General features: G+C 51.8%; 1 protein-coding gene across 1 annotated transcript in view; it reads left to right on the top strand.

The window, feature by feature from the left end:
- Window positions 1-26,756, top strand: part of GTF3C1 (general transcription factor IIIC subunit 1) — a 69,852-nt gene that overhangs the window by 41,876 nt on the left and 1,220 nt on the right. The window contains exons 14-36 of the mRNA XM_084758603.1: window positions 534-718; window positions 888-1,157; window positions 1,446-1,591; window positions 2,418-2,515; window positions 2,852-2,948; window positions 3,049-3,226; window positions 5,978-6,116; window positions 6,476-6,611; window positions 6,883-6,961; window positions 7,094-7,282; window positions 10,139-10,296; window positions 11,377-11,519; window positions 13,072-13,153; window positions 14,555-14,667; window positions 16,906-16,968; window positions 17,777-17,870; window positions 20,151-20,323; window positions 21,056-21,343; window positions 22,138-22,397; window positions 23,194-23,483; window positions 24,496-25,006; window positions 25,513-25,552; window positions 26,260-26,452. Coding sequence (XP_084614729.1) covers window positions 534-718; window positions 888-1,157; window positions 1,446-1,591; window positions 2,418-2,515; window positions 2,852-2,948; window positions 3,049-3,226; window positions 5,978-6,116; window positions 6,476-6,611; window positions 6,883-6,961; window positions 7,094-7,282; window positions 10,139-10,296; window positions 11,377-11,519; window positions 13,072-13,153; window positions 14,555-14,667; window positions 16,906-16,968; window positions 17,777-17,870; window positions 20,151-20,323; window positions 21,056-21,343; window positions 22,138-22,397; window positions 23,194-23,483; window positions 24,496-25,006; window positions 25,513-25,552; window positions 26,260-26,452 — 3,925 coding nt within the window. The remainder of the gene's footprint in view (window positions 1-533; window positions 719-887; window positions 1,158-1,445; window positions 1,592-2,417; window positions 2,516-2,851; window positions 2,949-3,048; window positions 3,227-5,977; window positions 6,117-6,475; window positions 6,612-6,882; window positions 6,962-7,093; window positions 7,283-10,138; window positions 10,297-11,376; window positions 11,520-13,071; window positions 13,154-14,554; window positions 14,668-16,905; window positions 16,969-17,776; window positions 17,871-20,150; window positions 20,324-21,055; window positions 21,344-22,137; window positions 22,398-23,193; window positions 23,484-24,495; window positions 25,007-25,512; window positions 25,553-26,259; window positions 26,453-26,756) is intronic.

Raw genomic sequence — 26,756 nt, forward strand, 5'->3', positions numbered from 1 at the left:
GAGGGCCTTGCATACACTAGGCCAACACTTTCCCTCTGAGCCCAGTTTGTCCTAAAGCTTGTCCGTCTGGGGAATGTAGTCAGTCGGGGCACTCCCATCGCTGTGTCTGTGTAGGAAGCTCAGTCTCAGCGTGCCGCCTGTTTCCTTGTGGTCTCTCTTATCTTACCCTAAGTGGCTGAACACACCCTAGTGAGAGAGCAGTTTTTAGGAGGCTGAGCTCCTGGTGGGCAGAGGGCTGCGCTGGTGGTAGAGCCCTGATGGTTGATCACAGTAACTGGACATTTGCCATTAGCTTTTTGTTCCTGGTTGCTAGCATCAGCGAAGTGTCAGGAGACCTAGCACACGGGATTCCTTCCCTTCCTGCTGGCTAGTAGCCTCTGAAAGGCCCCGTGTGACCCCTTCATGTTTTAGAGACCATTCAACTTGTGTCATCTGCCTGGGCCCATGACCAGTTGAGTCTGAAACCTCAGGCCTGGCAGATAGGCCTTGTCTTCGCTTACAGCGTGTTTCTGCACCTTGTGTTTGGCCTGTAGGGTTAAAGTTCCACAGACCCCAGCACCCCAGGAGGAGGCAGAAGAGGAAAGCCAAGAACCAGAGGTGCCAAGGGCATCAGGAGACTCTGACCCGAACACATCCTCAAAGCCAGAAAGCACTCGGGTGAAAAAGACGGACGAGAAAATGGGCATAACCCCACTCAAAAATTATAAACCTGTCATAGGTAAAGAGCAGCTTCACAGCCCCTTTGTCTGCTTTGTCCTGAACAGTGGTCTGTAAGTCACTGCCCTGACACACAGACCCTAGGTAGTCCATGGTAGCTGTTGGGTGAACTGAACCACAAACAGTCTGGGGTGGCTCAAGCACTGCTGCCCACACTCTTCTCCCTACAGTTCCTGGACTCGGGCGCTCCATAGGGTTCCTTCCCAAGATGCCCCGCCTTCGGGTCATGCACCTGTTCCTGTGGTACCTGGTCTATGGGCATCCTGCTGGCCACACGGGGGAGCAGCCTACTTTCCACAGTGAGAGGAAAACAGGCAAGCAGGAGTCCAGCAGGTCAGGGGCCCAGTCCTCCTCTGGAAATGACTGGAACTCCTCTGAAGCCAGAGACAGCACAGAAAGCAGCTCCTGGGAGGCAGAAATGGAGCTCTCCACGGAGATAGGTGAGAACCACCAGCCTGCATGAGGGGATATGGGTGAGACAGGTCAGAGCCACTGACTAGCACGTGGGGGTGGAGGGTAAAGGGGGATACAGAAAGGTCAGAGCCACTGGCCTGCACATGGGGGTGGAGGGTATAGGGGGACACAGAGGTCAGAGCCACTGGCCTGCACGTGGGGGTGGGGTAGGGGGACACAGAGAGGTCAGTCATAGACCTATATTAGGAGAAGGCAAGAGAGACAGTTTTCTTATGACCATACTATGCTTGGAATGACCCTTGATGTTTTCCTAGTTTATGTGGATGAGATCTCGTGGATGCGCTACGTCCCTCCCATCCCGATCCACAGGGACTTTGGCTTTGGCTGGGCTCTTGTCAGTGACATTCTTCTCTGCCTGCCCCTCTCCATCTTTGTCCAAGTTGTTCAAGTCAGCTACAAGGTACCTGTGACTCTGAGTCATCTCATATCTAGGGGTAGCAGGGCTGGAAGCCTATTCTCAACATGGTCAGTGGGGGAAGGGACCTGGAGTAGAAAAATGAGTGACTGTTGAGTGGGCAGCTAGCTGGTCAGTCAAGGAAAAGCATTGCAAGTATTTGTTACTCTGTGGAGCTTAGACTAGAATTGATGAGAGAGCTGGCTGGGCAGAGGGATAGTAATGTGTACTTCAGGAAGGTAAGAGGATAGGCTGCAGCAGCAACACTTTGTAGAAGCTTGGTAAATGTCAAAAAAGGAACAGGTAGAAACTACCCAAAACCTTACTACTCAGAGTTAATCACTGGTCATATTTTTGGTACATTTTCTTCATGCGTGCGTGCGTGCGTGCGTGCGTGCGTGCGTGCGTGCGTGCGTGCGTGCATGTGTCCGTGTCCCTGTTCTTAAAAACTGATACTCCTATGTCCTCTCCACTTACATAATTTAGCAGTGTTTTCTCTTTGAAGTGCCACTTCTTGCTCTGGAAAATGACATGTTGAGACACAGTTTTTGGTGGGCATACAGTAGACAGAAACTTCCCCTGAGGCCAAAAAAAAAAAAAAAAAAATCCCTGACCTCAGGGAATCAGCTTCCCTGCTGAGAGGGTGCCCCTTCTGCCTCCTGGAAGGGCTGTAGCATCTGTGTGCCTCCCTGCAGAACCAGAATGTATTATTGCCCTCCGCCATGAGCTGGGAGGGCAGATAAAGAGACCCAAGGCAGAGACGGGAGGTCATAGCGTTAAGTGGTTTTTCATGAGCCTGTGGCTGAGCTGAACCTGCAGATGTCCTCCGTAGGTGGAAAACCTGGAGGAGTTTTTGAACGACCCTCTGAAGAAGCACACACTGATCCGCTTCCTCCCCAGGCACATCCGGCAGCAGCTCCTGTATAAGAGGTGAGAATCAAGTCCCACAAGGTAGGCTCCCAAATGCTCACTCAGTCTCAGGAAAAGTCGAAGGCGTTGCCTGCCAGGCTGCACAGCCTCAAGGCTCTCAGAAGTTTGGTCATGAGAGATGTCAGCTAGTACATTTATTACTTGACTTCAGTAAGTAAAAGTTGCTGCTACAAATTGGAGCTACTGGAGTGTTTTGGTTTGTTCTCTTGTATTTACTTTCCAAATCAAACCCCAAGGGGGTCTAGGTAGTAGCCAGGCAAGAAAGCAGCTCTTCACTTACCCTGGCCTCAGAGCCCTGTGCAGTGTGTGGTGGGGACCAGCTGCTGTTTTTTGTAGGCGGTACATCTTCTCGGTGGTGGAGAACCTGCAGCGGCTGTGCTACATGGGGCTGCTACAGTTTGGACCTACAGAGAAGTTCCAGGATAAAGACCAGGTATTCCAGTGAGGCGGGCCGGCCTGTCGACCCAACCCCAAGCATCCCACCGTGGTGTCGCTGCCTGTGTGCCTCCTGTCCTGATGGGCGTCTCCTGCAGGTCTTCATTTTCCTGAAGAAGAATGCAGTCATTGTGGACACCACCATCTGCGACCCACATTACAACCTGGCCCACAGCAGCCGGCCTTTTGAGAGACGTCTCTATGTCTTGGATTCCATGCAGGATGTGGAAAGCTACTGGTTTGACCTGCAGTGTATCTGCCTAAACACCCCACTAGGTATTCTGGCTTGCTATGCCTCCAGCTGCCTCTCCCTTTGGTGTGCCAAGGATGCAGAGCCAGAAGAGTCCCTGGGGGTCACAGAACCCACTGCCACGCAGACCCCTCTCTTAGGCCCAGGGTGTCCTTGAAATAGGACGCTCCTGCCCCACCCCACGCCAACCACGCATTTCATCTTCACTCACACGCACAAGTTGGTATTTACTCTGCGTCTTCAGGTCATCGCTTCCCTGATTCATGGAAACTGTGTTCTAGGGAGGAGGAAGCACAGCTCTAGAGAGAGACCCAAAGTGTGGGAAGAGCTATCAGGACGCACATTATGACAGGGCTCAGAATTGCCTGAGGAGACAGCGGAGGCCACTGTTGAGCTGAGGGCTGTGTCTGAGGCCACTGTGAAAGTGGCTTTTTGCAAGGCCTCGAAGAGTGTGTTAGGGAGACGCTGGAGGGAGAACAGCAGCTCAGAGTGGAAGAAGGGTGGGGAGCAGATACGGGGCCTTGTAGGAAGTGCAGAGTTAGCTGAAGAGCAAGGTTTACACCCATACAAAATGTTATGAACCAGCATGTAATTTGCATTAGTTCCTCAGGCCTGACAGTTGCATTTTGCCCGTCTTACTTTAGCAGAGATGTCACAGGCTTATTGCGATCATTAATCAGACTTCCATTGTCTCTTCTTCAACAAACATTTGAGAAGGTTCTGACCCGAGTAATGTGGAGAAGCATTGCATCATAGGGTACAGTTGTACTGTGAAGTAGCGGTGTCTGAAATGCCACATGCACACAGGTCACCTTGACAGCATGTTTGTTTTGCTTTAAAATTGTGGTTTTTTTAGTATACTTTTTTTTTGAGAGTATAATTACATGATTTCTCCCCTTTCTGCCTCTACCCTCTCTCACATACCCCACTTTTTGCTCTCTCTCAAATTCATTGCTACTTTTTCTTTAATTGTTATATACATACGTACATGCACGCACACATACATAGTGTGTATACGTGAGCATGTTCATCCCTAAGTATATAAACACAGCCTGCCCAGTTACATGATGTTGCTGGTGTGTGTGTTTTCAGGGCTGATCGTTTCATATTGGATAACCAACTTGTGTGCTCTTCCCTGGGGAAGATGCTCTCTCCTGCTCTCAGCACTCCTTAGTTGCCGTTGTTCCTTGTGTAGGGCTGAAGCTTCTGAGTGTCCCTTCCCGTCCACACTAGCGTGGGTATTGGTGCCATGCTTGGTCAGGCCTTTTGTAGGCAGCATGCTGGTGAGGCCTCATCTCCAAGAAAAACTTGTTGTTCCTGTGGCTCTTGCAGTCGTCCCTTTCCCACAGGGGTCCCTGGGCCTGGGTGCAGGAGCCGTGTGTAGATAGCTCAGTCGTGATTGGTTGTAGTTTGCTATAATGGCTTCTGTTTGTTGCAAAGATAAATTTCCTTGATGAGGGGTGAGAGAGTACTGCACTTAGGTTGGGTATATATATATATGGGAAAGTATTTAGAATGTAGTTGGGGATTATGCCTCTCTAGTACGGAGGGTTGTAGACGCTCCTCCAGGATCCGTGCCTGCACTGACCCTGGGAAGTTGGCTAGGTTTTCAGTACCGGGAGTGGTTTCCCTGCTATTGCCAAAGCATGTGTGCCACTGCTGCACCTTAGAGTCATCCTGCCGCGCTGCTCATCGCTGTGCTTCACAGGCGTCCCAGTCAGAAGCATGTGTGCTGCTGCTTGAACCATGGAGCTAGTCCTCGGGACAGGCTTTCAGGTCAGATCCAGCTCAGCTCCTCAGCTCCTGTGTCCAGAGTGCATGCTGTCCTCAGCAGTAAGAGCTCACCTTCCACTCTAGGAGGCAACCAAGGGCAGATCCGTAGCCTGTAGTGTTTTGGAAGTTCCTTGGACAACACTGACCAACAACTCAAAAGAGGGCTTCCCATACCTGGTGTTGGGATTTCTGTTAGATAGTCTATGGCTCTTGAAGGGAGCATTTTACTTAAACTGTATATTTACATTTATACAGACTTACATGTACTATAGGTGTTCTTAAATAATTCCTTACAACTTTTTAGGCAACTTTTATTTCCCCTCCTTCTGTATGTATCCCCTTCCCTGCCCTATTTAAAGCCTCGTTTTTGTTTTGTTTTGCCATTTCCCCACTTGTGTCCTGCTTGCTCTTTCTGTTGCCTACCTCCACCTTGGTACCTTTTCTGCTTTCAAGAGTTTGAGGTGGGGGCGGTGTTTGTTGTTGTTGTTTGGTTTTGGTGGACACCTTTAATATGTACATAAAAAGAGTGTCCTAAGGAGACTCAAATGTCACATGTCTACTCAAATGGACAATGGCCCTATACAGAGTTTTTTTAATCCCCCAGCCTCAGTTCCTTGCCTTCTAAACTACAACTGTCAGCACACCTGTGTGGGGTGGAGTGAACCTGAGCAATACATCTTAGATCCCGTTCTAGGCAAGAAGAGCTGCCCTCGCTGGCCATGCTGCCAGGCTAGTGCCTGTATGGCAACCCCCCACTGCCATACCCAGGCAGTGGCTTCCCTGGTTGCCACTCGCCTCCCAATCCTCAGCAGACTGCGCCAATAGAGAGCTCCCAGGCTCCCCGCTGTGGCTCACCTTCTCTCTCCGCTCTCTGACAATGTGAGAAGGGCTTCACGGCGCTGTGGCTCCCTTACCTCACACACCAGATGTCCTCTCTTCGCTCTTCCTCTGGCTGTCAGCACCTGGCAGGAAACATGTCTTCCAGCCCTGCTTTGGTTCTCCAGGTGTGGTGCGCTGCCCGTGTGCACAGAAGATCTGCGCCGATCAGGGCAGTGACCCAGAAGGCAGCTTGCGGAAGGAGCAGGAGAGCGCCATGGACAAGCACAACCTGGAGCGCAAGTGTGCCATGCTGGAGTATACTACGTGCGTACCACCCACCCTGAAGGCTGACCCTGCCATGGCACTCATCTTTGTGGCCCTAGACTTGGCTAACAACTCAGGCTGGAAGCCAGAGACAGCAGTTGGGTTGTCATGGACAGTATCTGGCCCTAGACATGTTTCTCAACATTACTGTTTTCTGAAATCCCTTTCATTGTCAGAATTTAGAAGCTGGCAATTTTATATAAAAATCTGTTATTTGACTTCTGAAAAATTAACAACTTGCCAACCTAGGTCTCCAAACACTGCCCTAGGAAAGTGAGCACTGTCACATAGTCTTTCCCACTTAATGCCCAGGCTCTTCATTTACCAGAAAAGTTCTTTTTCAATTTGCTTTGTTTCAGGGGTAGCCGAGAAGTTGTGGATGAAGGCTTAGTCCCTGGGGATGGGCTGGGAGCTGCTGGGCTGGACTCAAGCTTCTATGCACACCTGAAACGCAACTGGGTCTGGACCAGCTATATCATCAACAAAGCCAGGAAGGTAGGCTCCTGTGGACATAGCACCCCAGCACCTGGAGCCAGCGCTATGCTCCTGTCTCCTGGCCCTTTGTGCTTCTGAACTCGTAACGCCAGGGTTAAGAGGGGACACTTCATTATCTGCCTGGCCTGGAGTTTCATTTCTGACTTACACTGTCATGTGCATGGTCACTCCTTTTTGGAGACACAGGAGGGAAGGCACTTGCAGGAAATCAAGTGGCTATGTGGGCCCACGGAAAGTCTCCGCTTACCTCAGTGTTGTGCTTACCTTGCAGAACAACACCCCTGAGAACGGGCTCACAGGAAGACTCCAGACGTTTCTGTCTAAGCGCCCAATGCCACTTGGGTCCGGAGGTATGTGTGCTGGCCTCCACACTAGAGAGAGCCAACTCAGGCCAGTTCAGACCAACACCACCATGATTCTGCTGGCCTGTGTGGCCTCTACAGAGACTGTCCTAAGCAGTTGTGTCCTCTGGTTATTTTTAGGCAGTGGCCATTTACCACTGTGGTCAGAGGGGAAAGCTGACGCCGAGCTCTGTGCTGACAAGGAGGAGCAGTTTGAAGTGGACCGAGAACCTACGCCTGGCCGGAACCGGAAAGTGCGTGGTGGGAAGGGCCAGAAGAGGAAGCGGCTGAAGAAGGAGCCTGTCAGAAAGATCAAACGAAGAAGAAGAGGTCAGGGATGCGTGGTTATGGCGGGGTCTCTGAATGTCTGTGGCTCACTGCATTGTTTCTCCCACTGCAGGTTCCTCCTGCAAAGTCTGCAGCCCTGACTTGCTGTGTCCCTAATCCATCCATTTTTCCTGTTTTCTCTGGCTTCGTGCTTTGTCAGCCTTTCTCTTTAGCAGCTTTCTGATTTAGCAAATTTCAGACTTCATCTCAACTGGAACATTCTTCCTAGCAAGATCCTTGTTGTCTAAATGAAGTTCTCTTGGTTTGCCTTCAGTGTCTGCATCTGCTCCAGGCTCGGTCCTGTTGACGTGTGACAGGAGGAAGCTGGCCATTTTTAAATCTGCACTGTCCCTTCAGAATTAGCACAGCCCTCCTTGGCACTTTCTAGTCTGTGGTTCTTCATCTGAGTTGCATTTCTAATGGAAATGAGTGCTGAGGAGACTGATCCCTAAGTACGCCATATATTGTAGCATCAACTCTGGGTGCAGGTTTGTCAGAAAAAAAAAATGCTTAATCAGGAGCCTGCTTTATTGGTTTGTGTCGCTGGCATCCATAATAAACAATAGTCCATTATTTGATAGAGCTCTCAACTCACCCTGTTACAGATACATGAAAAACCAGTATATAGACCAGAATTCCAAAAAGAGAAAATGTGGTGGCTTGGTGTGTACGTACAGCTCCTGGCCCAGAGCTCACCACAGTGTGAATCTGTGATGGTGCTGTCAGCTGCTCTCAGTTGTAGCAGGCACTTTGTGCTGTTGTGGTGTCATGGTTGTCATTGTTCTAGCCCCTTCAGGAAGGAAAGGTGGATCTGACTCATAATTTCAGAGCTTTGGTCCATGGTCTGTTTCTGAGCTGGTGAAGCAGAGCTTCGTGGCAGGGACAGTGTGGTAGAGCAGAATGGCTCAGCTCAGGCAGGCAGGAGGCTGAGGTGCCGCCTGTGCTAGCAACTCCCTCCTTTCTGGTATTCCATCCATCAGGGCCTTAGCCCGTGGGACACACCCAGAGGCACGATCTGCTGTCAGTCTCAGAGGCTGTCCTCTAGGCACAGTCAAGGTCAACCTCAAGGCGGGCTCTGCCGAAGGTGTTTTTTGTTGTTCTTCAGCCTTTTTGCACTTATCGTGTGTGTGTGTGTGTGTGTGTGTGTGTGTGTGTGTGTGTGTGTGTGTGTGTGTGTGTGCATGTGTGCGCACACACAAACCACAGTGAATGTGGGGAGGTCAGAAGGTGACTTGCGAGAGTTCCCTCCTACTATGTGGGCTCTAGGGTTCTAGAATTCCGGTTGTTAGACCAGATGGCAAACACTTCACCTGCTGAGCCTTCTGTTGACAGACGGACATGTTTTTATACCCTTGTTTTTGGTCTTGAGGACATCCCTAGAGCATAGGTTTTGCTGTCCCTAGAGTGTGTAAGAATCTGCATGTGCCCTGTGAGGTCACAGGCACAGCGATATTTGGTGGTTCAGGGGCTGCTGTTGGTTACCGCACTTAGTCTCTGAACATGTTCTGGAAGCGTGTGTGTATGTCATGTTCGGAGGACTTGGCAACTCAGTGGAAGCAATCAGAGATGACAAGAGGAACAAAGATTTACAGAATGAAATTAAAAGGGATTTATTAGAATGACTTACAGGCTGTGGTCCAGCTAGTCCAACAGTGGCTGCCTACAGTGAGTCCAGCAGTTGTTCAGGCCGTGAGGCTGGGTGTCTCAGCTGATCTCCAGTATTAGCCTGGCATCCTGAAAAGGGCTCTAGTGCTAGAGAAGGGCGGAGTTGCTAGCAAAAGCAGGTAGGCAGAGAGGGAGCAAGCTTCCTTCTGTTACCCATTCTGTGTTTCCTCTACCCTCACAGGTCTTCATTCTTTTTCTTGATCCATACCTTCATTCCCAAAGGGTCTGTGCCCTTGGTTCTCACCCTTCGTAATGCCGCAGCCCTTTAAATCAGTCCCTCATGGTGTGGTGACCCCTAACCATAAATTTGTTTTCATTGCTACTGTATAACTAACTTTGCTGCTGTTATGAATTGTAAATAGATTTGGAAACAGAAGTTTGTCAAAGGGGTCGTGACCACCTGGTTGAGAACTGCTGCCCTAAAGGACCTGCACTCCAGACATAATCTTTCTTACCTCCATTGTGGAGAAGCAGTTCAATTTCCCCTTGGTAATCTGATTCAGCCAGCCCTCCCAACACTTACTCCCTAGCCTGCTGGCCTGAGGGCATCAGAAGCCCACAGTGGCCAGGGGATGGCTGAGCGTACAGGACGATGGAGTATTTGTTGTGTCTCCTGGCAGGAGTGCTCCCCACTCTGGAACCAAAACCTGTAGGCCCGTAGAACTTTAGGTTTCAGGAACAGGAACCAAAAGTGCTCCTAGTGGGTCACTAGGAGCAATAGTGAGTGGAACCATCGCTTTCCACCCTTGATCCCTGGACCCGGGAGTCCTGGCTATGGGAGAAATGTATACTGGACACCGAAAACTTCTGGAAAACCCTGTCCCAGCCCTCCAGGTTGCTGCCACCAAACTGGTGCTCTAACAGACTTCAAAAGGCCATTCCATCTTTCTGCTAGTTGCTTCAAAATGGTGGGGAACATGGTCAGACCAGTGGATTCCATGATACTGGACCCACTGTTGCATTTCCCTGGCTGTGAAGTGACGGCTGCATTCACATTGCCAAAGGGAAATAGATAAGAGAACTGTCAGCAGCTGTTGAGCCCTTCATGGTTTGCTTGTTTAGAGCTGGGCGTTTTCTAGTCGCTGGTAGGCTTGGCCACTCCTTAACAGTGTGGTTGGGGCTGTTCCCCTCTGGAAGAGGAGCTGGCTCAAGCCAGTTGCTGAAGGTCCCTCTCCTCCCCTGTTGTGTTTCTAGGAGAGCACCCAGAAGCCAAAAGCAAAAAGCTACGCTACCAAGATGAGGCTGACCAGAATGCCCTCAGGATGATGACGCGGCTGCGTGTGTCCTGGTCCATGCAGGAGGATGGGTTGCTAATGCTTTGCCGAATTGCCAGCAACGTCCTCAACACCAAGGTGCCTACCATCACTCTTGTTCCCTAGGAGCAGACCTTTGCTGTTCTTTGAGAACTGTGACTCTGGACTTTTTCCTCACTCCCAGAGGCTGCTCAGGAACACATTTTCCAGAATCCAGTGCACTTAGACTACCAGCCTGCACTTTGTCCCAGCCTTTAGTTAGATATGTGTGCGCTCCTGCCTGGCTGCAGTGGAGCCAGTCAAGCCGTTTCACTCTTGCCTGCCGTTCCGTCTATGTTGTCTGCCTGTAGTGGCTTGGTGTGTTATACATCATGAACCCTTGATTTCCACCTTGGCTCTGTAGTTTTGGGACCTCTGGGCCCTGGAGTAACTGTACCCTAAGTAAGGCAAGCACACTTGATATTTGTTTTCCTGGCCAGATCCCTATGCACTTACCTTCCACACTTGCTGTAACTTCCCTGCCTTGTTTTCAGCCACCGAACTCTTCCTTGCTTCTAGTGGTGACTCTTTATTAGCCAGGAATGCCTCCCCTCCCCCATCACATCGCCCTGTTCTCCTCACTAGAACTTGACAGCATCTCGTTAGAGTTGTTACAAAAGCCACCTGACCCTAAGCCCCTTCCTGTGCGGTATTTTCTGACATGTTCTGAGTCTGTATCTTAGTATATTTCTACCAATGCGGCATAAGGTAAATAATACAGAATAGCTCTGAGAACACAGAATGTCAGTCTTTAAAACATTCTACCTACCCAGCAAAGTGACGCACACCTTTGATCCCAGGAGTCAGGAGTTCCAGACCAGCCCTGACTATACAGAGAGGACTCTATCTCATTTTGAAACAGAAAGAAAAAAAACACTACCAAAGCACGGTTACTGTTCTCTTAACGTTACCTGATCCTGGGGCCTCCCTCTCAGTGCTTGCCAGAACACACAATTTCATAGGATGTTGAGGGCTTGTCCTGTTTTTCTGTGTCCAGGCCTCACTTGATACAGTGTAGGCAGGCGAACATGAGGTGAGTGCTTTGAGCCTCCCTGGGGAAACATGCTCCCAAGACACATCTGTTCCCACTCTTCTCTCTTAGCTCTGCAGATACTAATTGACGCACTCTGTTTGGACTAGGTGAAAGGACCGTTTGTCACCTGGCAGGTCGTACGGGACATTTTACATGCGACCTTTGAAGAGTCTTTGGATAAGACATCTTATTCAGTTGGCCGAAGAGCTCGCTACATAGTCAAAAATCCCCAGGCCTTTATGAACTACAAGTAAGCCATATTCACAACTGGATGTGCCAAGCCCTTAGTCCAGCATTTTAGCTCCCTTTCTTCACTTCCCCCCACTTGTTCAGACTCAGGTGTGGAATGCAGATGGAGTGTGATAAAACAGTGGCTGTCCAGGTATTGGAACCTGCAGGTGGGACAGACATGGCTGTCCAGGGCCAGGTGTGGTTCGGGGCACTTCCATATGCCTGATCTTATAGCTCACCCTTGAGCAGGTGCAGAGCAAGGCTCTCAGGGCTGCTGGCTCACTGCCTCTGTCCCGGTTACCCCATGTGTGGAGAGCTGTGAGTTGGGCAGTCCTAGGAACTCTCCACAGAGCTCACTCTTGGGAAAAGTGAGACAAGCCCAGGAGCACTGAACAAAGAACACTGTATCCCCATGGCAGAACTGGTTGTCCCCAAGTACTTCCAGGTGGGGACAGCAGGGCCTAGGAGTCACAGAGCATCTTCTTGGCTGCAAGACCATCCCACCATCTTCTTACGGGCCTTTAGGGCCATCCAGGAGGGAAGGCCAGAGAGCTCTGTGAAGCGGGGAGTACCGACAACATGCCACCAGTGCAGAGTTGGGCAGGGTGGGAGGCAGGGACGAAAGAATGCCCTCTGTTGCTGCTCTAGTGCCAGTCAGACCAGGCACCTGGACATGGAGTGGCTCTGCACTGCAGGTTACCTGCAGTCAGCCAGGCTGTGGAGAGACCGGCCCTGGGGGCTCACGTGCTACATGCCTAGGGCCTTTTTTGTATGAAGCCACTTTTCCTTATCTGTAGAAAGTTCTCGTTTCCTACCTGAAAGAATCCTCTCTGAAGGAAAAATGCCCACCTAGTCCCGATTCTTCAGAAGAGGAAACACCCGGAGAGATGTGTCAAGGTGGTAGAGAGTTGGCAGGCAATAAAGTTTGAGGCTTGGGCTCCCTTCCCCCAGCATAGCCTGGAACAAAGGGAAAAGGGGGGGTGGGTTCAGAGTTAGCAGGCCTGGGGTTCTGTCCCGTACGCTAGATCTACTGGCCTGTGTACTTGGGAGGGTCATGTGCTCACCTGGAACTAGGTTGATAAAAAACAAGGTCAGCCATCTCTGCCCATCTCTTTCCTTTCCTTGACAGCAGAGGTGGTAGGGCTTGCTTGTCCTTTGTTTCTCTTTGGGTAAGCCAGGTTCCACTTCCCTCACAGGCATGGGCAGGCTGGCAGGGAGACAGCAGTGCTTAGACTAGGAGCTGTGATGGTAAACAGTGGTATACAGTAGTTTAAACTACACACACACACACACACACACACACACACTCACACTCACACTCTCACACACACACACACACACAGTTCCTGTTTAAGTCCCTATGATGGGTAGTGCTGAGGGAGAATGTCATTGTCCTCAGTCTCCCCATGGAAGGTAGAAGCGGCTCCCTACAGGGTGCTCATCCCCAGCGCTAGTTGTCCCACCCAGGCTTAAGTAGATCATAGCTCCCAGCGAGCTGAAGGCAGCAGCTTCCAGTGTTCAGAACGAGAGAAGGGTGCAACTTGCAGCAGCTCTGACTTTTCTTCCCACAGGGTCTGCCTGGCAGAGGTGTACCAGGACAAGGCACTTGTTGGAGACTTTATGAGTCGAAAGGGTAACTACGAAGACCCAAAGGTAGGTTCCCCGCAGCGCACTCCAACGGCAGGCTGGCCCTCAGGACCCTACAAACATGGAGTCAGTTTGTCAGACCTTAGGACCATTGTCCCTGACTCTGGGCATCCATTTTAAAGATGACCACATATAACTTGATACTTTCATATGGTATTGAGCTTGGGGGTCTGTTTTGTTTAGCAAAGCAGCTCTTTAGACATTGCGGGCAGAGGCTTTGAAGCTGGTCAGGTAGGCCAGATGGTGGCTGGCAGGAAGGAGGTAGTTATGCAGGCCGAGGCACTTCTGCATGGCTCAGAGCGTGTTGCCCTGCTGTCAGCCACTTTAGGCCTGCTAAGCTTGTGTTGGACCTGCTGCCAGGGAAGCCCTGGGAAGGGAGCATGGCTGCTCTTGGAACAGATATAAAACGCACTGGCCTTCACTACGTGGGGCAAGCCTTCTCCCAGATGTGGAAGGCGCAGGCATACAGGGGTCCAAGACTGTTGGGAATACCGAAGTACACGCACCAGGCAAACCCAGCCTTGTGAAGCCGAATACCTCAGTTGTCCTATAAGCCATTGAGTCCTAGTGTAGTGGACCGTATTCATACTGATGTGGAAGAACAGAGAAGTCACTGAGTGTCCATCCTGCACATGGAACCTTTCTGCAGAGTTCCAGAAGCCCACAGTAGACCCTAGGACAGAGGCTGAGGTAGCACGGTTGGTTTGACACACTGGCTCATCCTGAGAGACCAGTCATCTTATGTCCTAACACCAACTCACAACACCTCTCCTAATAAGCAGGACTGGGTACACATCACTCAGTAGGCATATCTGCCCCTGGGGACTTTATAGAGGTATCCACTCTGGCTTGAGGCTGGAGAAAACTGAGCAGATGCAGTAAAGGAGGTGGTGCACCCCTTGAAACACAGACACCCCAGGTTTGTAGCCACGTGTGGCAGGAGCTGATGCCTGCCCAGATCCAGAGAAGATGCTCATCTTCTGTAGCATTTGCATCCCAAGCTCTTAGCACTGCTTCTCCGGGCCTGACCTGCAGGAAAGGAGACTGAAGTGTCACAGTGGTCTGTGTGAGGCCGCTGGCTACAGTATGCAGGACAGGAGGGACTGCAGCTTACATGGCTCAGCCAGAGAAAACCAAGCTGAGAGAAGGGAACTAATAGGGCAACTGGGGGGGGAGGTGGGCTACAGGTACAAGGCTCTCACGTCACTTGACCCCGTGGACTCAATTCCTGGCATAGCAGTGAGTGTTCAACGCTCAGGTGACAGGTAGGCTCAGGATAGTGGGTAGGAAAGACAGTAAGCTTGCTGTTTCTGGGTGTGGCTTCCAGAGGAGTTTGCCCTCAGTGCCCTTGACATACACACAGCTTCCCTCCAATGAGGAGATGTATATCAAGCTCTTGTGTTGCAGGTTTGTGCCAAGGAGTTTAAAGAATTTGTGGAGAAACTGAAAGAGAAGTTCAGCTCTGGCCTGAGGAACCCCAATCTTGAGATCCCCAACACACTACAGGAGCTTTTTGCCAAGTAGGTGCCTTTCTGTGAGTGGGCAGAGCCTTTCACTGTGCAGATGGGTAGCAGAAATTAGCCAGCTGGACAGTGCCTGCCTAAGTTGTACTTGGCCTTGCAGTTGACCTCCCAAGGGCCACTGTCAAATGACCTGAAGTCCTGCACATCCTGGCACCTGTATTCTCCCACTGAGTTCCTGATGCCAACCTAACTACTCCAGGCTCCGGGTTGTGTGTGCTTTTCACTGAATTAGGAGGCTATAAGGTAGAAAGGGAGAGGGAAGGGTGTGGCTCTAGGTCCCAGTACTCAGCCTTAGGGCCACAGCCAAATGTCAGAACAGCTGCATCCTGCACAGCTTCAGTCCTGGGGAGGCACAGCCCTGTGTTCCCAGGCCAGGATCACAGAACCTGAACACTAAGCAGGGCCAGGGCTCATACCGAGTGGCTCTCAAAACAGAACCTATGCTTTCTGGCTCAGCAACTTGTGTGGAAGAACACACTAGAGTGAGAACAGTCGTGGAAGATGAAAATCCGAGGTAGGTAAGCCAGGCCTGTTCCCACAGCAGCTTCTTCCTCCGTCCTCATGGAGACGCCCTTTGCTCTCAGTGTTTCAAGTGGGGATCACACTCTAATAAGGTTCATTTAGTGATGAATACAGTGTCCACTCCTTCAGATCTTTGTAGCCTAGGCTAGCCTTGAACTCACCATCTAGACCAGGCTAGTGTCTAACTCTGGGCATTCCTCCTGCTTCAGCCTCTTGATCCTTAGGATTGTGGGCATGTGTCACCATGCCCAGCTCTAGCTGTTTCCTGGGTTTTGTTCTTAGCTGACAGTAAAGCACTCCCTAAAACCCCATGCGTGGGTGTGTGGTTTGTGCTCAGTCTTGAGGGTATCTCGCTGTCTGTGCCATGCTTGTGAGTCATGTTCCCACACATGTGCATTCAAACAAGAGGCTGCTAGTAATCCTAAGAGAAGGCAAGTGAAGCGCTCAGAAGAGCGAGTGGAGGAAGAGCGAGCTGCACTGTGGCTGGTAACACTGGCTTGTGCCCTGTGGGCCAGGTAGAACAGAAGAGCCTTCCCATACAGCGAAAGTGGAACTTTCTGTCAGTACATTTTAGGTACAATTTTTACCATTGGATAGTTGAGGTCTTGCTTTAGTTTTCTGAAAACCAAAGGAATGACTTGGTGAAACCTGTGGTTTTAGCAGTTAGTTCCGTGAATTTATATTGACTTTCATGTGAAGTGATATTGCATAAAGCTCACAGAAAAGGCAGGAAACGTTCGGTTCTTCTACCGTCAGGATTGGTGTTTTTATGTCCATGGTACTGGAGATTAAACCTGGGGCGTTGTACATGCCTGGCAAATGCGGTATCCATAGCAAACCTCCAGCCCTTCAGTTTTGGTGGTGGTGGTTTGTTTGTGTTTGTTTTCTTGAAGCAGGGTCTTACATGTAGCCCAGGCTGGCCTTGAGTTTATATCCTCTGTCCACATCCTCCCAGATGCTGTATTGCAGGCGTGCATCATCATGGGCAATTTATTTTTTTATTGACAAATGATAATGGTATATATTTATAAGGGACATAATATTTTGTTATATGTGGTATGTTATTAATTATGATCTGTAAGCACAATACATCACTAAAACTCATTCCTCACCCTCACTGTAACCTTGCATCAGTTTTACCCTTCTTCCTTCCTGCCTTCAGCCTCATTGCACCTTCCAATTTGGCTTCCTGAGACCAGACAGACCTCCAGCTAGTGCCAGGTGATCATGGCAGCCTTTCTGTAATCACAGCACTAGAGGCAGAGGCAGGATCCCTGAGCAAGCTGGCTAGCTAGACTAGCTGATCAGCAAGCTGTGTGCTCCTGTGAGGGACCTTGCCTCAATAAATACTGCAGAGAGTGACTGAGGTGTACTCTGACCTCCATACACACGCGCGTGCACACACACACATCATTCTTTGGGTACTTTTCCAAGCTCCTCTCTTTACTTGTCTTCTCACAGTGAGCGCACAGTTTGACATCCTGCTGTCTCTGCCCATCCATGTATAAACCCTGTGCTGTGAAAGAGGACACTGACTTTCCTGATCCTCAGGTCATAAGAATGGTCTTGTTTGATGAGTGACACCTGGTGTCATTTCTGTATGTGCTGAGTTGAGCATGGTCAGCCCTTCTGACAAGTGGCCACCATGAGCAAGTGCCAGCTCAGTGGAGGGCCGCCCTGCCCCAACAGCATGCTTTTCTGCCACCTCTGCAGATACCGAGTATTGGCAATCGGGGATGAGAAGGACCGTGTCAGGAAAGAGGATGAACTTAACAGGTAAGTGCCACTTCCCAGCACTGCCCAGGGGAGGAATCTAGGCCCAAATGCCGCCTACCGCCTGACTTTGTGAATACATATTTATTAGAACACAAGCCATGCTCACTTGATGTGCTGTCTGTGCTGTTTCCTTTCTGTACTGAGAGGTTTTAATAGAGCCCATGGAAGTCTGGCCTTTCACAGAGGAAGTTGGCCACGGCCTAACCTCAGATGTCATCCACCTGGTCTTGTGTGAGCTCAACCCAACAGAAAATGTTACAGCTTTTCCCATCTCACAGAAGCACTATTCCGCTGGATTTCAGCTCTATGATGCAGTACAGAATGATCCTTTTTCTCATTCAGAGTCAGGGAGAGGAAAAGCCTCCCTTGACTAGCTGGTTCCCATCAGATTGCCCTTTACCCATTAAGGGAAGGCGCTTTTGTTTTGTGGAGATAGTGTCTTACCTGTCTCTCACACTGCCGGGAACTTGCTCTGTAGGCCATCTCTCCCATCTCAACCTCCCAGTCCTGGGATTACAGCCAGACAGCTAGCTGGGAACAATCGTGTGTGTGTGTGTGTGTGTGTGTGTGTGTGTGTGTGTGTGTGTGTGTGTGTGTGTGTGTGACACACACACACACACACACACACACACACACACACACGAGACTTGAACAATTAGTAAGTTATAGGAACTGCTGTTTACTTTGGTTTTCTGACTGTTCCAGCACTCATAGCACTTTGTGGGGTTGAACTATCTTAACTAAGGATTCTCATGTGTGCACTCCCTGGGCCAGCAGCCTCCCGCAGCCTCGTCCTTTTGTGTTTCAGTGTGGAGGACATCCACTACCTGGTGCTGCAGAACCTGATGCAGAGCACGCTGTCCCTCTCCAACAGCCAGTCTAACTCTTGCCAGTCCTTCCAGGTGGGTGCTGGCTCCGCACAGCAGGGCCCTTGGAGCATTAGGGACCCAGAGCTATGCGGGTCCTCACTCTGCTCTTCTCAGATGTGGGGTCTGGGGTGCTGAGTGCCGTTATTTGTCAGAGTTTTGACTTGTGTATTTATTGTTGGTGTTACGGTCAAACCTAAGGCTTCCTACATGCTATGCGAGCACTCTCTTCAGCATGCCCACCGCAAGCTACTGAGGGCTGGGGCCCCAGCAAGCCTGTGCCTCCCTATCCCTGGTTCTGATCCAGAGGCCCTGGGCCACTGTCTTAGTATCTGATCCTGTTGTTATGATTTGCGATGCATTGCATCGTAGTTAAAAGAGCAGTGAATGCTGGCTGAGTCTGCTGCTCACATCCCTTCTCCGTGGATCTCAGCAAGGAATGCAGCCACCTGCCCACAGTGGGCAGCTCTCACCTCAGTTGAGGCAATCCCGATAATCCCTCATGGGCACACCCAGAACTTGATGACTGGAGATTCTGTAGAGCTGACATTTAACACTGACATCGCAGCCTCCCTTTGTGCTGCTGCGTGTCCTGCTGGGCTGCAGACTCCTCCTCCTAGGGCCTGAGCTATAGTGCCGGAGAAGGTGCAACTGCTGGAGGAAGGTGGTTGGTTTGGGGATTTATTCTTTATTTTTAAGATTTATGTTTGTTTTCGTGTATCCATGTTTCGCCAGCGTGTCTGTGAACCACATGGAGCTCACTGCCACAGAGGCCAAAAGAGGGAGTCTGGTCCCCTGGAGTTGGATTTGCAGACAATTGTTAGCTGCATGTGGGGTGTTAGAAATTGAACCCAGTTCCTCTAGAAGAGTGGCCAGTGCTCTTTTTGAGAGCTTCTCGCTGTGTAGCCTTGACTAACCTAGAACTTCCTATGTAAATCAGACTAGCCTTGAATTCACAAAAATCTGACCCTTAAGTGCTGGGATTAAAGGTGTGCACCACCATGCTTGGCAGGAGGGGGCTTTTCGATACCTTGCCTCAGAGCACTACCCACTGAGCAGCAGTGGACATGCTCTGCAGATCCCTACGCACCATTTGATATCTCTAGCTTTAAGTCAACTGGTCCATTGCCTCCCGTAAAGGACACATAGGACCCCCATATCTGAAAGTACCTCCACTCCCTCACTCGTTTCCAGGTAGCACTTACATTCTTGTGCCTTTTGATACCCAGAAAATGTTCACAGTTCCAGGTGAGAGCCTGGTTAGTGGTGTAGCCTGTCCCGTGACTTCAGGGCATTCTGCAGCAGGAGAACATGAAGCCCTGTATAAGCCCCAACCACAGAGAGTGCACAGTGAGGCAGACATCCCAAAAGAAAGTCAAACATCCCCTGATGCTCAGTGGCGGTCCAGGCCAGTGAGCCCCGCATCCTCTGTGGCCCCCGAGAAGAAAGTGAGCAGCACCAGCTGCTCCTCCACTCCACTTTTATCTCCAAGGACTTCCAGGCTCATATGGAAGTTATCTAAGATGAGCTTTGTGCCCCAAATGCTTAGGAAGTCACATGAGAAAGACCATTCCCCCAGAGCAGGCAGGATGCTTCTTTGGCTCTCAGGAGCTAGCACTGAGGACCTAAAGGCCGTCAGTGACGCTAGAGGCTCATGCAATGCCTCCTTGGCTCCCCGGCAGCTCAGGCTCTAGAAGACGGGAGGAATGGGGTAGACAGTGCAAGCATGCCAACAGCTACAAGAATACTTTCCTGTGGCAGCCTAGCCTCTTGGGATCCAAGTGGGCAAACCCCACAGTCTTGTCGGTGTGGTCCAGCACACAACAGCAGGTGTCTGAAGGATGTGCACAGCGAATGCTCAAGAGCAGAAGTCAGAGAAGGCCGAGCCCCAGTGCTGGCCACGGCTCCTACTCCACTTCTGTAGGAAGGAGAGGTTGAGGGGAAATTGCAACCTTATTCTCTCTGCCCCGTGTGTTTCCCCCCTGGTGTCTAACATACATGCCCAGGCCTGGCACCCAGACTGCCTAAAAGAATCAGGGTTGTGTGGACTCAGCCCCTTCTAGGAGATCCCTCCAACCCTCAGCAGTGAGGCCACTTTGCTCTCCTGGTTTCACTCCTGCCTCACAGCAGGCTTTAGAGTGTGCTCCGTCACTAGGAAATCTCAGGGTCAATACTATTCAAGAGCCTTACAGCCCCTTGGAGACGTTCAGGCCAGTCAGCTGAGCCAGTCTTCCTGTGAGGGCACTTGCAGTTCCCTGCTGCCATGGCTGGCTCCTTTTCTGACCAGGCACCTCACCCTTCCATGTGCTACCACAGATCTTCCGCCTCTACCGGGAGTTCCGGGAGCCTGTTCTGGTGCGGGCTTTCATGGAGTGCCAAAAGAGGAGTCTGGTCAACCGGCGCCGTGTCAGCCACTCCCAGGGTCCCAAGAAGAACCGTGCTGTGCCCTTTGTGCCCATGTCTTACCAGCTCTCCCAGTCATACTACAAGTGAGTTGTCCTCAAGAGCAGAGCTCGGCCGAGCAAAGATTCTCTTTCTGCCTGCGTCGCCCGTGCGAAGCAAGTGGAGTGAAGTTAGTTTCAGGTTTTATAAGCAGTCCAGGTAGCAGTGCGTCTGCCCAATAGGCTAGTCTTCCTGCACCACCCTGCCCCCCCCCCCCCCCCCCGCCCCAAGTCAGCTCCTTTTACACTACCTGCACCCCGCAGGGCTGGGCCACCACCAGCTCTTGATTGCAATTGGAGGAAGCCTCAGGTCAGTGGGGAGCACATTTGGATATGGGACAACTCTGCCCCTGGTTGTTCTGGCTTCTCTCATTCCAGCACTCCCTCCTTCCTCCGTCCTCACCTGATAACCTTGGGCTCCTTTGCTTCTGGGGTCCCTACTCTCTGGGCTCTCATTGGGGAACTGGCCTCTGCTTACATCTTCAGACAGTGAGATTGGACATGTGTGTCCTGTGTCACTATCAGCTGTCACAATAGGAAGTTTCTTCTCCCTGGGCCAGCAGCTGTTGGCATGTGGCACTGCAAGGCCTTTAGCTTAGATGATAAGACTGGCCCCACCTTGAATGTGCAAGGTGAATGTGCTGCGCTGCAACACTCTCCCATCCCAGTGGGCAAGAGTGCTTCAGGCCAGGGGTGCAGGCTGTTGTGGATGTCCACAGAGTGGCCTGGCATAGGCTCCAACAGCAGCTCAGTGGTGTCTCCTTTCTGGCTGGCTTGCAGGCTTTTCACCTGGCGATTTCCCACCACCATCTGCACAGAATCCTTCCAGTTCTACGACAGACTCCGGGCCGCCGGCATGCTTGACCAGCCTGATCATTTCTCCTTCAAGGACCCGGATAACAATGACCCTCCAAGTGACCGGGTGGCATTTTCTTTGGACAGCCCTGGAGGATACTGTGTGACAGTCCTAGCCCTCTTCTCCCTGGGCCTCCTCTCTGTGGATGTCCGAATCCCAGAGCAAATTGTGGTGGTGGACAGCTCCATGGTGGAGAGTGAGGTCATGAAGAGGTCAGAGCCCAGAGTGGCACCATGCATGCGTGTGGCTCTGGTCACAGCTTGGGGATCTTGAGATTCTTGAGGCAATAGGAATGCTTGTTTCCTCACTGTTGTGGTACCACAGGGTTACCTGAGCGTGTGGTGTATGTACACGTGCCTGTGGGAGTGTGCATGTGTGAGTGCAGGTGCAGGAGCCAGAGGGCCAGTCGGGGGCCTTTCCCACTCTGCTCGTTTTTTGAGACTATCTTGAAATTCTCATTGATTCAACTAGACTGGCTGACGAGTGAGCTCGAGGGATCCACTGCTCAGATAACAAGCAATGCTACCACCCCAGCTTTTTATGTGGGTGCTAGGGGTCCGAGCTCAGGGCCCCGTGCTGCGTGGCAGACACTTGACTGACTGAGCCGTCTCCTCGGCCTCTTCAGAGCATTCTCATTTAATAAACATGCTGACTTTTGCTGCTTTGCATCTAGTGGACATGTAGGACCTCTGCAGAGGGTGTGGTGGGCTAGGATAGCAGGGCAGTGTCCAAAGAGTTTCCTCTCAGTACTTTCCAAGAGGTCACAGGGAAGGAAATATGAGCCCAGGGTCCTTACTGTGGCAGAGCTGAGCTGGGACTTCATGGGGAGGTAGAGGCATTGGGTGGTAGCATAGAAAAATATATCTCAAGTAGAGACGTGGTTGGGGGCGGCACCTGGAATGAGCGATGTCTGTGACAGCAGTGACAGCAGTTGCCTGTCAGTGATGGCTGTGTGGCGGGTGGGTTGGGTCCAAGTCTAGCCACCTAGTTGTCTTCTCTTCTGCAGCTTGGGGAAAGATGGGGGCTTAGATGATGACGAGGAAGAGGAAGACCTGGATGAAGGCTCAGGGGCCAAGCGCCAGGGTGTGGAAGTAAAGGCCCATCAGGCCTCACACACCAAGTACCTGCTGATGAGAGGTTACTACACAATGCCTGGGGTGGTCAGCGCACGCAACCTGAACCCCAGCGACAGCATTGTGGTCAATTCCTGCCAGGTGAAGTTCCAGCTTCGCAACACCCCTGCACCCACCTGGCTTGGGCCCACTGGTGAGTGTCCTGCCACAGTTCAGATATGGGGGCAGCCCTGAGGTTCCTGGGACTGTGGCCAGGCACACTGGCAGTAAATGAAGAGTAGCATTGCTGTCCATAGCAGTCACCTCAATGGGCTGCCTCTGATCTGTATGATGCCTTCAGAATCTGGAGTCCCATAGTTTATCACACTGTATCACAATGTTGTCCTATCTGTCCTTGCTGTCAAAGATGAGACTTCAGCTCCATTGCCACCACCCACCTCCTTTGTGGATGCTGATCACCTAGGAAGCTCTAGATAGCGTAAACCTTTTCTCCACACTGGCAGAGGATGGGAGTGGAAAGGCCCTCCCTTCTCCCCCCTGCAGCCTACTGACCTTTGTATGGTCAAGGTGGATAGTGTTTGCTGTCACTGTCACTTTTTATCCATAGTCAGAATTCTGTTTTGTCTGAAGTTTGAAGCAAACAAAAATACAGTGCCAGCTTATAGGTTGTTGTCTGAGCTAAAGAAGGTCTCCAGCTAGTGAGTGAAGGCCCACGTGGAAGGGCCTGGGCATCGCCCGCTGCTAAGGAGCAGGGGATCGTTAACCCGAGGAAGGAGTGCTTCAGTAGAGCTGCAGTGGCCTGCCGTCTAGCCCATGCTCAGATACCAAGAGCCACACAGCTGAGGCGCAGTATGTCCCCAGAAGGTGACCCCATCGCTTCTTGGGGAGCAGTGAACTAGTGCTGGAACAGATCTTGCCTCAGTGTCCCATATGTGTTGGTCCCAAGAGAGGCTTCTGGTTTTGATGTCACTCTTCCCTCCTGGTCTCAGGGTTCACAGGCACACCACTGGAAGAGCTCCAGGCAGGGCCTTCCTGCCTCCCTGCCTCCTTCACTAGCCTGGTGGATCCACAGCTGCACACCCGCTGCCCAGAATCGTTTGCCCACCAGATGACGCAGTCTGGGTACAGCCCTGAGGATGTGGCTGCCTCTCTGGAGATCCTGCATGTTGTGGCAGCTGCAGACTGCTTCGGGGTTGACAGGGAGAAGCTGAGCAGACAGTTCTCTGCTTTGGAGAAGACAGTGGGCAAGCGTACCAGGACATTTCCAGACTATGTTCAGGTGAGCTAAGCCGGGGGTATACAGTTAGAGGCAGAAGTGACCACTCCACCCCACACTGTAGACATAGTGCCTGCCTGTGGCTTCCCTTTCGTTAAATTAGTTGCTAGTATTTAAGTCAGGACATGTCCCCTAACTCAGTCAGCTCCCAGATATTAGACCTGGCTGAGTCCTGCAGTGGCTGTTCCTCCTTGGGATAGGCCACATCTTCCATCCTGTCCTGCCCCCCCCCCCAACTCAATGGGCTTCCCATACTCTCTGGACTTATCCTGTCACCTGCCTTGTCCCTTGCACCCAAAGAATATCGTTCTGCTTGCTGTGAGCAGCTTCTGGGAAATAGGATGCGGACCAGTGGGCAGGTGTTGAGGCTCTGACTGGGGCCCATGTAGCCTCCAAGGGCCACTGCAGGAAACCCAGTCAGAGTGAAGGCCAACATGTGGCTCTGAGAAGCTCTTAGCACAGGGGATGCCATTTGCATGGCTTAGATGTTCTCACTCTTCTTGTAGCTCTTAACTGAGAGGCTCTGAGAGGCTGAGGAGAAAGCGCTGACCTCGGCAGGGCCAGCTACTGGGCGCTGGCTGTCAATGAAATTGAGGGGTTTATAGGCAAAAAGGAGTGGTGGTGACTTCTGGAACACACAGAAGTGGACACGGGGTCAGTTGTGACCTAAGCACAGGCAGGTGGCTTGTCATTGTATTGAAACAGTGACCGCCTTTGTAGAACTGGACTGCCAGGACGCACAGGAAGACTGAAGGCAGGAGAGTCAGAGTTCCATCAGTTAGCTATTGTCTGACTTCAGACATCAGGCTGTTGTGAGTAACACATCAGGTGCAGAAAGAGCCCACAGAGGCCCGGGCCCTTACAGCTCCAGACAGGGTGTCAGGCTCATCTCTTTGGAGCCTGACCCTGCTGCCTGCTCAGAACACTTGACCCTAGTTGGCCGTGCCATCCACCCATCACCTACTGGGTAAAGCCCGTGCCTTCTTTCCACACAGACCGTGTCCCTTTTTCCTAGGACCTTTTGGAGCAGCAACAAGTGATGGAAGTTGGAGGCAACACTGTACGCCTGGTGGCCGTGGCCTCTGCTCAGCCCTGGCTTCTACATTCAATGCGTCTGAGAGACACAGAAATAGACACCAAGGCCTCGGGGGATGACTCTCAATCCAGGCGCCCTGAGGGGTCTGCCAGCGAAGAGCACACCACTGAGGGCATGGCAGTGCCTCAAGTCAGCTCCCATAGCACCACAAAGCGTGCACACTGCTCTCTGCAGAGCCCTGAGAGTGATGCTGAGGAGGCCACAAGGCCCCCTGCCAAGAAGCCCACACTCCAGGATGTCCGAGTGGCAGCCAGCCCTAGGCCTGGGGCAGCAGAGCAGACAGAGGCCCAGGCCTTGTCACTGTTTGTGTCTCCTGAAGATGCAGGTGCAAGGGGCCCCAGGCAGGAGACCCAAGAGAACATTGGTGTCTCCGGCCTAGAACAGCTGGACTGTGAGTTCCAGCTTCCAGAAGGCTCTGAAGACCCCAGAGGTACTGACCTTAACACCTCTCCCATTCTCTGTCCCTCACAAGACTGTCCAGCCTACCTCAGACTAGGAACCTGCCCTGCCGCCCAAGGCTTCCACTAGTAATAGCAGGCCTCAGCTGTGTGCAGAGAGGCAGGCCCTCCTACATGCCTACAAGGCCAGACAGCGGCTTGCACAGTGGCCGTGGAAGGCTCTCTAGACAGCACTTACTCCTGGAAGCCTCTGAGCCTTGAGCAGTGGCAGGCCATTTCCCTAAGAGCTCTGCTGCTATTCCTATGAGCTATTGTTGCCTGGGAGCTTTACACTCTGCCCAGTGGCCAAGGCTCGTGGCTGGGAAACGAGGCACTTGCTGGCTTCCCCGACAAGGGTCTCTTGGGTACTGGCAATGTCTATGGTGCAGAGGCCTCCACCACCAGAGTACCTCACTCTGGGTAGAAGGTTACCTTTCTGGTTACTGCCTGTCCACTTTGGTGCCTTCCAACTTGCCCACCACCTTTTCCTCTTTTACAGGACTTAGCGAAAGCAACATGGCCCAGGCAGCATGGGAAAGGTAATTGGGGATCTTTGGCACAGAGGGGCACACAAGTGTGGCCGCAGCTTCCAGGCTGGTGACCTAGTGTTAGTCACTGTATGAGGCTCCTTCATGGGGTGCAAGCCTGGGTTGTTTGCCCTGAACAGAGGTTCCCAGCCAGGGGCTTTCACCAATCCTTTCCTGGGCCTCCTCTGTGGCCTGCTGTCCCTTTGCACCCATCTTAGATGAGGCAGGAGCCTTAACAACCAGCCTATGACCACATTAGGCAAAACTCAGAACTACCTGCCTAGGGCAGCCCCTCAATCCTGTAGCTGAGAGATGCATATCAGAAGGGCTGTACTCTTCTGTCTTGAAGAGACTTTCAGTGACCCTCCCTAGTCAGGGCCCACAGAGCCCCTCTCTCCTTGTGTATGTGGCCTCAGCTCACCAAGGCTTTATATCCTGGATCTGGACCCCAAGGCACCCACCAGAGCTACCAAGGCCTGCCCCTGGGTTAGTGGCAGCTTTATGCTAGAGGTGAGCTGCTGTGTGTGACCTATAAGTGAGCTAGTGGGGAGGAGCCTCTGGTCCTCCTAGGCTACACTTGGACTCAGCCAGAGATTGTCCTGCCAGGGGCCAGATAGAGCCTGGAGAGCAGTGGCCAAGTCCTGGCCCTCTCTGAGAGTAGCCTGTCTGTGACCAGCATGTCCTCTCCCTCTCTCTAACATGAATTGTCTATCTCACAGTGGCTGTGAAAGAGTCTGCTTCATTGGTCGCCCATGGCGCGGTGTGGACGGGCGCCTGAACATGCCCGTATGCAAGGGCATGATGGAGGCTGTGCTGTACCACATCATGTCCAGGCCTGGTGTTCCTGAGAGCTGCCTGCTGCAGTACTACCAGGGGGTCCTGCAGCCTGTTGCTGTGCTTGAGCTGCTTCGGGTAAGGCCCAGCCTAGCTGTGGTGGGGTCCACACCAGGTGTCAGCAGCTCAGCTTATCCTCAGTGCCTTCTGGCCATTGGCAGAGAGGTCTGCTACTGCCCTCAGGCCCTGCCTGGCTCTTTGACCGCCTTCTCCCTTGGCCTGCTGCAGCCCACCCTACAGCAAGCGTCCTGTCCTTGGGTCCATTTGCACTTTGTCTGCCTTACCATTCCCTGCTTTGTCCTCCTGACCCACACACAGGCTCACATGCTCACAGCTCCTTGGGAACCCAAGGCAAGTAAATAGGGGTGGCGTGGAAAGCTGA

The sequence above is a fragment of the Acomys minous genome (assembly GCF_964271855.1).
Source record: "Acomys minous genome assembly, chromosome: 2".
Classification (NCBI taxonomy): Eukaryota; Metazoa; Chordata; class Mammalia; order Rodentia; family Muridae; genus Acomys; species Acomys minous.